This window comes from Monodelphis domestica, chromosome 4, assembly GCF_027887165.1.
Source record: "Monodelphis domestica isolate mMonDom1 chromosome 4, mMonDom1.pri, whole genome shotgun sequence".
Classification (NCBI taxonomy): Eukaryota; Metazoa; Chordata; class Mammalia; order Didelphimorphia; family Didelphidae; genus Monodelphis; species Monodelphis domestica.
This window is the reverse complement of record NC_077230.1, coordinates 23,066,516-23,081,486: the sequence shown is the minus strand read 5'-3', so window position 1 is coordinate 23,081,486 and position 14,971 is coordinate 23,066,516. Positions and strand designations below refer to the sequence as shown.

The following is a 14,971-nucleotide window of genomic DNA, read 5'->3' as shown; positions in this document are numbered from 1 at the left end:
GCAAATAAGAGCCAGGGTCACACTGTTAGGAAGTGTCTGAGGTCACATGTGAACCCAGGACCTCCCATCTCTAGGCCCGAGCCACCTAGCTACAATCCTTGACCATTGAATCCCTGCAACCTCCCCTCCCCCAAACCAAAACACCCCACTGCCCCTATCCCGGATGGCCCTGCTTCAGGGAGGAGCTTGTTGGGTTTTAATTTTTATTATCATGCAAGACACACTTCCATCGTAGTCCCTGTTGTAAGATCACTACAACCCCAAAGTAAAACCATAAATACACTGATGTGAAAGATAGCATTCACTTTGGGGTTCTCTTGGCAAAGACACTGGAGGGGTCTGCCATTTCCTTCTCCAGCTCATTTTACCGATGAGCAGCTGAAGCAACCAGGGTTGAATGACTTGCTTGGAGTAACATCACTAGTAATAGTCTGAGGCCAGATTCGAACTCAGGAAGAGGAGTCTTCCTGATTCCAGGCTTAAGACTCTCCACTGAATGTCCTAACTCTATAAATGGGAGGAGCCGGTTTTGTTTTATTATATTTTTAGCTACTTTTTAAATGCAGAATATTTCCAGGTTTCCAAGATTCATGCCCCCCCCCCCCCCCCCGCAACTGACAAGCAGCTTGCGCCATGTGACTGATCATATATTTATTTCTCATGCATTTGTTCCCATAGTTCTTTCTCCTAAGTTGGGAGGGGCGTGTTTTATATCAAGATGAGGCTTAGCTGTGTGACTGTGGACGGAGTCACTGACCCCATTTATAGTGTCTGAACAGCTCTCTCTTTACTTAAAGCTCCTTATACTAAAGCAATGGTGTTGGCCCGACAAAAAGCACCCCCTCTTCTTGTTCTGGAGTTGGAGGCCCGCCGCTCCAGCGAGCTAGTGCCACAGTTCATGTCAGGCCCAACCCATCGGGGTGCCGCTCGCTTCATTCTCCCCCATAAATATTAGTGCAACGGTGGATGAACATTTTCCTCTCTAAAATGTCTTGATGAATTTTCCGTCCTGAGGGTCGAATGTAGTCAAGTTAAATCACAAAATATGGGAACAGCCAAAAAGGTTGGCACCGCCCCGTGCTGATGTTTCATAAAAGAATGTGGTTTATCGGGTGAGCCAAAACCCCTAAAAAAGTGGATGGGCTGCCGAGGGTGCTAGTGAGTGTGCCCTGTACGCGGATCGAAGAGACCTCGCCACTTTACACTGCGACAGTGACTCCCCCCCGGACGCCCCAAGATCGGAGCGCCGCGTTGACTCCTGCTTTAAACGGGGGGAGACGCATAGCGAGGACAGAAGGGCTGCCAGCGAGGCTAGCACTGCGGCTCACTAGATGGCTCGCGCTATGGCGGGAGGGTCTGACGCGTCCCGAAGTCCATTTCTACAACAGGTGAGAGAAGCGACCAGACGGTTTGCCTCTGGTCCTCCCAGTTAACGAGGTCACCTGTAAACCCCGGGAGCACCCCCAGAGGGGCTTTCCTTAAATAAGACGACACGATCATCCCTCCCAAGCATCTTTTAGCTCGCATTAGGGCCTCCTCATAAATAATAAGAGGAAATACTGGCATCCCCCCAGGATTATTTAAAGCCTGGAGTTAAGACACTACAATGACAGTGTTCTAAAGAGAGCACGTAGTTCTGTGTGTGCCAATGACTGGGAAGAGCAGAGCAGAACTGGGAGGGGGGCTCGCACACCACATGGAGAAAGCTTGTAACTTGAAAAGACGAATGAAATAAAGTGCGGATTTGAGGACAGATCGACCAGCAGAGCTGAACTACTCCTCTGCTACCTAGGAAAGTCCAACACAAAGCGGGTCCGGTGGATCAGCTTTTCCAGGCGGCTCAAACATCGCCTCCCGAGAGCCTTTTTCAGGCCAGACAAAGGCCAGGCCCTCCTTCGCTCGGAATCCTCAGGCTGCGTGAGGCTAGAACACAGCCACGTGCGGTGGGAGCGGGACACTACTAGAACGTCTGTACAGACGACTCAGTGGCCAAGGAAAGTCCCAATAGGAACTCCTCTGCCTTGTGAGAACAGTCTAAATGCCTTGCAGAGCGGTCCGTGACTCGCAATGTCTCCTCTCCTTTCAGACTCACTGGATGCAGGAAGTTCAGATTTGGAAAGCAGATCATGTATGGGAAGAATTGGTTTTTCCCCAAACTATTTCATGCCGTAATGATGCCCTTCAGCCCACGGACGCACAACTTTTCTGGGGACTGTCTGCTGCACAAGGAGAGACCCAGCGGCACTCAGCACCCACGTCGCCTCGCCCACACGGTTCCCAAAGATCTAACTCCGCCCCCCCCCCCCCCCCCCCCGCACTGCTCAATCACTTCCCAATCAAGGCACGTCACTACTCACCCCTGAGAGAGAGATACTTGGATATTATAACAGGGCAGGAGAGGCCCCTCTGAAAATTCAAACTCGAACACGTCACTGAAGACATCTTCATCATCATCATCCTCCGGGCCAGGGGGATTGGCCAGTACATCAAACCCAGATTCATCACTAGGATCTTTTGTTAAGAAGGAGGGAGGGGAAAGGGAGGAAGAGGAGAAAAAACAGAATCTATAAGCAATAGGAAAGTTTCCTGTGTAGCCCAGTAAGTCGCAGTAAATAAAACCAGTCTTTCCCTTTTTCAACACTGGTTGGAAGGATAAAAATGGGGGTGGGGCAGACATGGGAAGCTGGGGAGAAAGGAGGAATGTTTGGAAACTCGCTAAGATCAGACCAAAATAAAAGAATAACATTTGCTCACCACACACAGAGCTGCCGTAGAAATCCCAACAGACACCAGGGTCATCCCCATTTCGACCTTGCAGGTCAGTTAAATACTCTAGAGAAAAAGAAAAAATGAAACAAAAACCATGCTGATGAGAACAAAATGCTGGCAGATTTAGTAGGACCGTGTGTCATGCAAAGTCAAACCAGTCTAAGCTCGTCACTTCCTGTCTAAATGCACAACAGACTTTTGGACTAGCCATGCACATGTGATAGGCACAGCTTGCACTCGAGGAGCGTATGCACCCACCTACATCACATTCTAGTCACCTTTCTCCCCCAAAAGACGTATCCACCTTTGGTCAGTCTTCCCTGCCCTCCCCACCCCCACATATTGTAGACACCAATAGGCTTATAACTGACCAGGAACTACAAAAAAGAAGCACCATTTAATAAAATGTAATTCTACATAGTTTCCTAGAAACATACTAAATGTTCCAGCAATCCAATTCTCTTCTTTGGGTAAGCGTGAAAATCTCAACTAACTCTGAGGTAGCATATGTTAATTAAGTTACTTGGAACAGCAATAAATTTGGCTACCCACCAACCAATGAGTTTCAAAATTGATTTTAGGTTTCAACTTTAAGGACCTTTGAAAGCATGCATTAGGGTACCTGGATAATAACTGAAGCACTGTCACTCTGGAGATAGTTGTTTTCAACACAAAAAGTTTTATATTCCCAATGCTAAAATTTCCCAAAAAGCAACTATTCCACTGATCCCATTCTTTTCCACGCGTAACTTAAAACCAGGTCTTACTTAAAATAAATCACGTTCAAATCAATAAATAGACATTTTAAAGTACTTTATAAGTATCTCAACAATATAATAAAAATATTTTTTCATATTTTGGGAATATTTTTCTCATGGCATCAGAAAAAGAATATGGAAAATATTGTTATATTGAGTTATTCGTCAAGAGACTAAACAAATGGGCTAGATGATACTGGAATCCCGAAGTAAATAGAATTTTGCATTCTTAAAAATCAAGTGAAAGGTCCTAAAGACTTTTCTCCCTCCTCAATTGCCCTCCACTCCAAAGTTCTATTATCAAGTAAATACAATATGGTATGCTTTAGGTAAAAGTATGTTAGTAATGTTCTTTGCCAAATTCCGCAGAATTACCAACCTGTTAGAAATAGCTCCATTAGTTCACTGTGTGTCATTTTCACGATGGTTCTACCTGAGTACGTGGCAAGTGTTGGATCAGCACCGTAAGAAAGAAGGAGGCGAACTATTTCCAAATGATCATTTTCTACCGCATCATGGATAGGCCTAGGAAAGAAAGCATTCGATACACTGAATAGTCCTCTCTTGTTTGGATCCAATTCCATTTTAAGGATAAGAAGCCATCCTTCCTTCCCATCACTTAAGTTATTTTTAAAACGGGGAGGATGATATATTAACCAAGTCATGCCTATACCTGCCATTGTGATCCACAAAACCCCACACAACTCAGTAACTCTGCCCCTAAGTGTTGTCACTTTTAAAAGTCAAATGGAGTTAAAATCAATGTAAACCTGAATGCTTCTGATGACCTGATGAGTTCTGACGATTCACAAGTAGTTAGTGACTGTCTATAAGAGCATAGTAACATCCACCCAATTCTCCTGGGTGGGAAATGGCAGTCATATAAGAATACAAAGCAAATATGAAAATTAAGCGTATTCACAGCAATTTGTACTCGAAATTGGGGCAAGGGGGAGGGATAAGGAAAGGCTTCACAGAAATGCAGTTCTTGAGCTAAACAAAGAAGGAAGCTAGAGATTCTAGGAGGTGGAGGTGAGGAGGGAATCTGTTTGCTACACTGGGGAACGGACTGCAAAGGCTGATGAGAGATGGAATGGAATGAGTGAGGAACAGCATGAAAGTTCACTGGATGGACCAGAAACGGTAAAAACGAAACTGAAATAAGGTGGCAGGGGATGGGAGTAAAATGACAAGGAGGAACACGGGGCTAAAAGAATGTTCATAGGGTTCCCTCTGAAATACATTTTACTTCTTGTACAGTAAATAAGGTCCTAGTCAGGAATACTCTAAAGCAGTTCTTATTTTCTTTTTTTAAAATGAATTTTAATTTTTTCAGTTATACATAAAAATGATTTTTACAATTGTTTTCTGACATTTTGTTATTCAGATTCTTTCCCTCCCTGCCTCCCCAAGGTAGCAAATAGTCTGATGTAGGTTACAGAAGTGCTAAAGCAGATTTTCAATTTTCAATAGAAAATACAACAGTTTCAGTCAGTCTATGATGAAAGAATGTTCACCAAAAATGTTATGCTTTAAATGAAACAATCTTCAAGAAACAATTTTAAAAATTCCTAATAAAGCCAACTCATTAGCTTTTAAAAATATATACAAAGTCTACATACAAAAAAATGACTAAATGTAAAAAATGAAAACCTTGTAAATAATATATAGTCCACAACCCATTCATTTTACAGAAGAGGAATCTAAAGCCAAGATAAGTTAAGTGATTTATGTAAGGTCACAAAACAGGCTAAGAAACTAGGCCACCCAACTCCAAGGCCAATGTTGGTATCCCATTAACATTTCTAGGTTCCGAGAGCAAAGGAGCTGCAATTGAGCAAAAGTCACAAAATTCTTCCTAAGACATGACTTTGAAATTATTCTGTGACTTTGTATTCCTCCTAAGACTCATAGGAATGGGAAGAAATTGAGGTAGCATTAGCATGTATCCTCTTCCAGTAACCCCTAGCAACAAGATCTAGGTACAATATGGGAAATTCTGCCAATCTAGTTGAATGAGGACAAGGATCACTAGGATGAAGACGTGTGTGTGTGTGTGTGTGTGTGTGTGTGTGTGTGTGTGTGTGTGTGTGTGTCTCCATGGTCTTTTGTGCTAAAACTTTTTTTCTTTTATCTTTAAGGAAAGTCTATGGTATTTCTAGAAAGATCAAAGAGAGAAATGATTTTTAAAGGTCCTTAATAATAATGTTAATACTTTTGACCCTTTTCAAAGAATTCCTGACTCAATTAGTAATCGAGCAAAGAAGTGTATTAGACAAGAGTGCTAGAATTGGATTCCAGAAGAGCTAGGTTCAAATTCTACTTCAGAGTCCCAACTAGCATTATGGCCACGGACAAAGCATTTAGCCTCTCACTAGTCTCTTCTCTATTAGTTGATACTAATAGAGGATAATAACTGTACGACCTCATTCACAGGGTTTTAGAGTGAATATCAAATGGGAGGTTTGTAAAGTGCCCAGCATATAGAAGGCTCTTAATAAATGCCCGTTCCTTCCCTCTCTCCCATGGATCACATCTAGGTATAGGAGGAGTGCTCTGAAGAAACACATCTTCCTCCCAACACACGCGCACACACACACACACACACACACACACACACACACACACACACACGCGCACACACACGAACGATGCTCTATTCCCAGGGCAGAAAGGGAAGCCCCGCCAGGCTACAAGGTAAAGTCGTCCGGGGAAGACAGAGCCTGCCTCCCTCCCTCCACAAGGCAAGAGAGGCAGCAACAGGAAGACGTTTTCTCCTCTCACCCAATGAATGGTGAGGGCATTGTGAATGCTACTCTCATGCAGAGAGCACTGAGCCTGTGTTGGAAGCCTGGCTGTGAGAACAGCCGTAGGACGCTGGGCAAGTCACCGAACTCGCTGAACCTCAGCTTTCTGAAGTATGGTAGGATTTTTTAACATATGGGATTATTGTCAGTAAATGACTTAAATCTGAAGGTGGATGTAGGGGTAGGAGCTCATAAATTTAGAGGAGAAAGGCATGTTAGAGGTCATTCAGGGTTTGTTTTTGCTTCATTCTTTTAAATACTGCCATGTTCATTTAACAAGCATTTAAAAAAAATCCTTACCATCCATCCATCTTAGAATCAATACAAAGTTATCATTTCTAAGACATAAGAATGGTAAGGGCTAGGAAACAGGGGTTAAGTGACTTGCTCAGGGTCACCCAACCAGGAAATATCTAAGAGATCAAATTTGAAGCCAGGGCCTCCCATCTCCAGGCTCCACTGAACCACTTAGCTGTCCTGATTAGAAAAAGAAAATAAAAATTTACAACATATTACATTTACTACTGGTACCCCCCCCCCCAAGTCATTACTTAAAACTAAGAAAAAAAGGAATAAAATAATTTGATAAAATCAACAGAAAAAGTCTGATGCAATGTTCTAGATCCATCCTGCAAAGAAGTGGGGAGGAGCTATCATGTTCTTTTGGGAAGAAGGCTTTACAAAAGCAGATTCCTACCCACTATCCGAAATTTAAACCAAATTGGGGGGAGAGGGGGACGCGCGCAGCTGGGTGGCTCAGTGGATTGAGTCAGAAGGTCCTTGGGTTCAAATCTGACCTCAGCCACTTCCCAGCTGTGTGACCCTGGGCAAGTCACTTGACCCCCATTGCCCAGCCTTTACCACTCTTCTGCCTTGGAGCCAATACACAGTATTGACTCCAAGATGGAAGGTAAGGGTTTAAAAACAACAACAACAACAACAAATTTAAACCAAATGACTTTTCAAGATGTGCACTCTCAGGCCCAGAGCAAGCCAGCCAAGGGAGCTCAGTAAGATTCTTCTTGATGCTCCCAATTCGAGTCATCACAGACAAGACTGGAACATTAAGGTCCCAAGAAAGTGAAAAAACTTTTTTTTGGAGGGGGAGGGGAAGAAATCTCCTGGATGTTGTACTAAGAATGATTTCAATTTATCAGTTTTTTAAAATATCAACTACAAAAATCTTGTTTCTTTCTGCCAGGGCTCACTATGGTGGTTTTGTTTTCCACCTGAGCATATGGAAGTCATGTGACAACACTGCTCTAGTGTATACTGTATATGCGAATGTATCTTTGGCCTACTATTCATTCACCTGTGAATTGCCCTCTTTTGCCAATTTTTGAAAAATAATAGAGAATGTTTACACCGAAACTTGCAGAGTCTCCTTGCACTGAAATCAAATCGAACAATTCAACAGGAGTACACAGAGAACTGTTGACTTTGAAAAGTTTTGGTTTGGGGTATTTGTGAAAGGCACCCGTTAGCTGTCAATCTGACTGGGCTGACAGACAGACTTGGACACACTTTACATCTTCTTTGATGGCATCAAGGGGCCCTGGCTGTCCTGTGTCTGCCCTCTATTTGTGTTTTAATCTCTGAAATTACTTTGAATAACCATGTTACTTTTGTAGCATAAAAACTTTGGAATGGCTGCATTCAGTCTGCCCTCTCTCCTTGGCCTCGACCTCATTTTTCAAGTCTGTTACAAACACAAACTTTCCCTCTAAGTAATTTCAATTGAAATACATGTTTTTTAAAAAAAGGACTTTAAAACAAATATATTAATAAGCTTTAGATGAAACAAAGCAATTTTAAATTAAGTGTGGATGAATAACTCAAGACAATTAAAGATTGAGGAAGAAAACTAAGCCATCACCTGCTCTTAGCATGAATCACAAATGTTACTAGTTCTAGTGGTATATTTGCAAAATATTGGTTGAGTGGATTGCCCTAATGACACCCAATGCCTGAAAATAAATGAATAAACAAGGATTGGAATGGTTCAACTCCCAAGCCCTAAAGAGTTGGCTGAGGCACAAAGAGGTCAGGTATCTTGCTTAGGGTGGCACAGTAAGCTACCACAGGTGAATATATGAACTCAGGTTATCCTCACTTTATTCAGATTATCCACCACCATACAGTACTAATGCAAGGCTCGCCAAAAAAAAAAAGAGGAAAAGGTATGGAATAGAGAATACACCTGGATAAGCTTAATCATAGCATTTCTGAAGATGAAAAGAATGAACTGAGCTAGAGAAGTAGAGGAAAAGAATGGAAAAGCATCTTATTTTTAGCATATCAATCAAGGTTTCATTGCAAACAATTAAAACTTTGTAAAAAGTGACAATAAAACAAGGCATCAATGTCAGGGCCATACCATATCTGTTGGCCAAAAGGAGAAAATATCAGAGAAATAATGCACTTAAAAGGGGCACAGATTTTATATACAGACCAATCACTGTTGATTGTTCTTCAGCAGACAGAAATCCGAGTAGGAATAGGAGGGAAAGACAGGGGGAGGAAAGGAAGGAAAATCAAGTCAAATATCAAAAAGAAATCAAGGCATGGAATACCCAGTGGAATTGCAAGTCGGCTACGAGAAGGGTGGAGGAAGGGGAGGGAGGAATAGAATATGATTTTTGCAACCAAGGAATGTTTTGAAATTGACCAAATCAAATTAAAAAGAAATCAAGGGTATCTAAGTAACATAATGGATAGAGGGGGCCAGACCTAGAGTTGGCAGGACTCAGTTTCAAATCTGGTCTCAGACACTTCTAGCCATTTGATCCTGGGGCAAGCCCCTGCCACTTTCTGTTAGAATTTATACTAACACAGAAGGTAAGGGTTTTTAAAAAAGAAGAAAGGAAAGCAGTAATATGAATGCTGCAGAAGCCAACATTTCTAAAAGAACCTGAATTTTCCTCATGGTTTTGTTAGGATTTAGTGATTTAATGTTACTAAGTGTTCCAGAGCTACAAAAACAGTCTAACTTTCTGTGTCAATCAACTTTAGGAATCCAGAGGAATAACTACAAATTTCTTGAGAAACCGATCTCTATCTCACTTTTACCTCTCCCCCCAATTCCCCTGGGCCACATCCAGAATTTCACAGCCGGAAACACCACTGACCTGGTTCCATCCTGAGCGCTGCAGTTGACGTCTGCTCCATACTCCAGGAGATGGCGAACGATGCTTAGCCACCCCCTGGCACAGGCCTCATGCAGGGCACAGTAGCCTGCGTTATCCCGGTGGTTCACATCACAAACTTTGTTTTCCAAACAGTACAGGACCACTTCCTGGGGGAGAGAGAACAGAGCTATTGGTAGCTAGGAAGACTCAGAGGGTAAGTAGCATTACAGATGGGCTGTCAGTAGCATTAAGCCCGAGGCCCCTGGTCCATACTATAGCAAATCCCAGCACTTGTATATGTATAGGCTATACACACTCTAACCTAAGAAAAATAATTTTGTGGACGGGGGCATCAAAGAGATCCAAGACCAGAGGTCCCAAAAATCGTTTGGATACATTTGTGGTGACAGCCCCATCACAACCAAGCTCTTCGGAGAAGATACTGAATAAGGGCTGAGGAGCCCGCTGCTTCTGAGTCGCTGCCAAGGCCTGACAGTCACTGTCCAGAGAAAGCACGAGGTCCTATTATAGGCTGGAGTTTGAGGAAGTGTGCTGAAAGGTTGAATGAAGGTCAGAAGTGGGGTCAAGGTTCTCAGAAAAACACAAGCCAACCTGACTTTTAGTGTGTGTCCCAGAATCGTATGAAGTCCCTGTCGGGTGGGTCTCCCTCAAGCCCTTCTTCCACCCTAGTGGTGGCAATGATAGAATTATTTTTGTTTCTTTAAAAGGCAATGGCAGCAAATAAATATACAATAGCATAACCTACACATTTCAGCGCTACACAAAACAAGCTGACCACCCACATACACACTTCAGAATTTGTTCTGAGTAGATAGTTTGCCGTAGAACCACTGTTATTAATCTTACTTCCTTAGTGTTAAAATATTAACATGAAACACTCCCTATAAAGCAAAGCAGTAATTTATTCAATGTTTTATTACCTCGATTAAGAAAGTTTTCAAACACATAGAACAGTTTGCCATCAGAAAACATATTACAATGCTTTCCTACAAGTCACACCCAACAGAGAACTGTCCGTTTTCAAGAATTTCCTGGAGCCACAGGAGAACAATGTGGATTTCTAATAGATCTGATGACAGCCACACTGCTGGGGTCAGGGTAGAAAGGCTTCTCCCAAACAACCATCCAAAGGAAATCCTCAAGATTCTGATCTTTTCCATCTCATCACACTTGTTTCATCATATCGATGATGAAGAAGAAAAACAATGAAAGTCTTGGACCCAGTTAGAGGCTGATCAATGAAATGATCACTCTGAAGATGGGGGATGGAGAAGATTTTTGTTTTAAGGGCAACTAGGTGGAATTCTACAGTACCAAAGGCTCTAAAACCCTGAGTTGCACTACCCACCTTGGGAAACTTAAATGGCATTCCTATTAAATCTGCTCATCATATCTACTTAATCCCATAGTGATTTTGAGGGGCATCTCTCTTCTCAAACAAAACCAAGCAAATAGGAAAGAGGGGGGCCAAAACACATTTATTCATTCAGTTTGAGATCTGCTGGAAAGCCCACAATAATCTGTGCTCTTAGTATACCCTGACCTGAGAACTGGTATCTAGGATACAGCATGAAGCTGTTCTTTTAGCAGGCCCTCACTAACCAGACTAAAGTGGATTGCAGCAAGCTAATGAGTGGCATGGCCCAGCCAAGGAAAGGAACTTGGTCACATGACATTGGGATCAAGTGCAGGAGCCACTTACTGCTGGCGCACAGATCAATTTAACCAGATCCCAGAAGTCTGGTATTTCATCAACCAAGAGCTTAATTGTCCCTATTAATAAATCTCAAGGACTGAAATTAGTTTAGGAAGCGTGGCCTTTACCTGGGATCTCCACTTCGACCTGGAGTAGCTAGATGTAATTAGTAGATGTCTACTTCTAAAGCTTACGAACCCAGTTTCCTGTCTCTGTCCATTCCTCCCTCCCTTCCAAAACTGTCCCAAGCGTTAAGGCGATTCAATTCTCTTTGCCTTGAAGATAAAGTGAAACAAAATAAATGGGCCACGAATCATATTTTCTATTTATGCTTTTTCTTCCCACCAAAAAATAACAGCTTTTTAAATTTGCCAAATGAAATGGTCTGCACACTTTTCTCAAGCCCTTCTCCCATGCTTCACTGTGGCATGAACTGAGGTTTGTATGCCAAACACTAGGCAGGTCTCACTCAAACTAAAATGGCTTGAGAATGGACTAGAGACAAGCTTTCATCCAAAGATCAGTCTATTTAACTGGTAAGAGGCTATCACCCAAGTTTTGACCATTAGGTAATAAACTTTATGGCCAAGGTAATCCATGAATCAATAAAATAGGGGAGGGGACAGGAATGGAGAGAAATCTGCAACAGTGTAATGTGTAAAAAGTACTTCACACAATCCCAGCCACAAAGTAAGTGCTATATAAATGCACATTCCCCTTCTCTTCATTTTACAGATGAGGAGACTAAGGTTTAGGATGGTAACACCTAGCTATTTAGTGTTGGAGCTGAACTCATACCACAGGTTTTCTGAAGCTTGGGCCAAAAACACACTATTACAGGAGAATGTGAGAAATCCCACTGTCTGTTAAATTTAGTGACATGATGTCGCTCGTTTGGATGAATAAAGTCTACAAAGCAACATAGCTCTAACTAGGCTGACCAACTCAAGAAGACTATTTTCATGGCCCAGTTGGCTTTCACCAGTAGGTTAAAAAAGCACTGGAATGAACTGGATTCAAAATCCAACTCTGCCCCCATGAACTTTCTGCAAATGCTTTAATTTTTCTGGGCCTCAATTTTCTCATGTGTTATCATTAAGGAGTTGATCATATTACCTCTAAAAAGTCTCTTCCAATCCTGAAACACTAAGTGAGCCTATGACTCCTAAATCAAAACACAAAATACGTCAATTCTTTTAATTTTTAGTTTCCAAAACAATAAACATTATAAGAACAGTATACACACTCCCAGAAAGTGGTGAGGGTTTTTTTTTTTTTGTTAAACAGTTCAGTGGTAAGCAGCTATAAGTGTAATGCCATTAACCACAAAATGTAACCATAAAGACCATAAAACTCAACATTGTTAATTAATTAAATGCCTCATTAACTTTTTAAAAAACATAATTTAATTCACAAAAAATTTAACCATTACCACTCAACGTACAAGTATGTGGTGACAGGCACATTTTAGATTCAGAAACATAAGCTTTTATAAACTGAGGAAAAGGTTTCATAGCTTCTGTAGCAATTTACACATCCATTTAGGTGGTCTATTCAAAGCAGTGTCTGAAAATAGAGGTTCTTTTAGGAATCTTAAGAACCAGTTTACACACACAAAATTGGACAATAGCCTATTTATGGCATGCAGTTCAGCCTGCTAAGCAGTAAACCATAATGGCAAAAACTAACTACATGGCAGCCTTGTCATAATGATCTATTTAAACTGGATCTTCACCAAGAAGTTAAGTCAATTGTCCTTCAACTAAAAGCCCGAATAGTTGAAAGCCTTGAAGGTCCCAAGGATTGGGACAAGATTTCACATGATGCCAAAACCTATCTCAAAGTTTGACTAAATGCTGAAAGATTTAATCTTCCAGTTACTTTTTTTAAGTGCCTCAGCTACGGCATCAAAAGTTATAAGCAGCAACATGCATAATTTACTTGTAGTATATTCATTCAAGGTAAGAATGCAAATGAAGTGGAAATGAAATTCTAACTATCCAAGTGGTTGTCAACGGATGGAACACATAAGAAGTCATTTCTCCAACTCAAAGCCACCAATAACTTCCGAGTCTTGGAGCTGTACGTTTGGTGCAGATCCCCACAGGGAGATCATTTTGATCAGGCTTAGTGTCTGTCTTTCTAGGGAATTGTCTTCTACTCATAATGAACTTAAGAGTGAGTGTAACGATGATGATCACACACTACAGAAATCAGAACTGCTGGAGCTGGAAAGAATCTGGAAGAGTTCCTATCTAATCCAACCCGATCATTTTTACAGGGGAGGTAACCAGTCCCAGAGAAGGAAGTGATCTGACCACGGCCAGTTAGTAGCAAACCTTGTCTACTGTTCTTTCTCCTACTATATGCTCATGTATGATGTCTCTCTTACATCTTTTTCCTCCTTTACCCTTGGTTCCTCTCTTCCACTCCTTCCCTCCTTCCCTCTCGGTTTCTCTCTTCCTCTTTTCCCCACAATCTCCCATGCACTGAACACTAGCCTAGTTCAATGCAAGAAGCCCCGAAGAAGCCAAACTTCAACCAAACCAACCAGGCATGCAAGTCAGGAACCAGTGGACAATTTATACCAATTCGAAGTTAACAACATTAGCTGAAAGTACTCAACTCTTCTGTAATGTTACTGAAGAAAAAACAGCGTTAACTAGCTATGTGACTTTGGCCAAGTCATGTCTCTCTGGGTCTCAGGTGCAAAACGTCTGTGTGTTGGAGAGGGGAGAGGATGCCAACTATTAAGATTCATAAATCCCTTCCAGATAAGAAATGCAAGGTCCGTTATCCACAACAAGAGGCTTTGTATATGGAAGGCAACACTGCTGATGTTTAGAACACTCAGCTTGAATACTTTTTCCCCACCAGGAGTGATACGATGAATTATCATTCAATTTCTCACCCAATCCCCTTACTGACAAATGACACACGTGTACATGAAAAAGATTAAGTCGGGAACCTTCAAATAGCATGAGAATGACCTTGACTCAATACTACCCCTACCATATTCTATGGAGCTAATTGTTCACTAATGGTTGAGAGTAGGATACAAGTCACATAACATCATTTCCCTCCCTAAGACGGGGAAAAAAAATCCTAAACTGAACTTTAAAAAAAAGCCATGAAACTCATATATATTAGAACTCTTCATGGGAACCATACAATTTTAGAGCTAGATCTTTGAGATCATCTGGTCCACAGTATTTCCTAAACTAATTTAATAATGGAATACCTCGGGGACTTAAAATATTTAGAAAAAACATATAAAGATGCTTTGGGGGAGGGGAGAAGATTATGGAAGATTTCTGGAATAGGGCATGGAAGGCCTTTAGAGAAACTTTGGAACAAAATAGAAGCAATTATATAGATTTTCAAACACCTAACTATAATTTTTAAGTGATCATACACAATTCTATATAAAAAGGAGACTATAAAGAACTTCTCAAATAACCTAGCTATTCATATCACATGAAACGTAAGTGAGGGAAATGTTGGTCTAGTCCCAACCCTCATTTTTATAAATGAGGCTCAGAATGATTAAGTATCTTTCCCAATGTTACACAGTTAGATTTAGTGGCAGAAACAGACTAGAACCCAAGTTTCTAGCTACTTAGTCTTTCCCCCGTAACACACTCAAGTCATAATTTTTAACATACAGTCCTCAGAAATGAATGAGATGAAGAGATTTCTTGTCAAGTATTCTTACCAAAGAAAGTGAAAGTAACCATGAAAAAATATGTAAGAGTTGTTTAAGAAGTGAAAAAGTGGATTTGCGCAAAGTCT

At 41.4% G+C, this 14,971-nt stretch overlaps 1 protein-coding gene across 14 annotated transcripts in view; it reads right to left on the bottom strand.

Moving 5' to 3' along the window:
• The window catches only part of BCOR (BCL6 corepressor), a 158,709-nt gene that overhangs the window by 1,640 nt on the left and 142,098 nt on the right, over positions 1-14,971 (bottom strand). For all 14 annotated transcript variants that reach the window (XM_056826180.1, XM_056826186.1, XM_056826181.1 and 11 more), the window contains 4 exons: positions 9,463-9,625; positions 3,907-4,052; positions 2,755-2,832; positions 2,358-2,511 (listed from right to left, as the gene is read on the bottom strand). In XM_056826180.1, the coding sequence (XP_056682158.1) occupies positions 2,358-2,511; positions 2,755-2,832; positions 3,907-4,052; positions 9,463-9,625 (541 nt within the window). The remainder of the gene's footprint in view (positions 1-2,357; positions 2,512-2,754; positions 2,833-3,906; positions 4,053-9,462; positions 9,626-14,971) is intronic.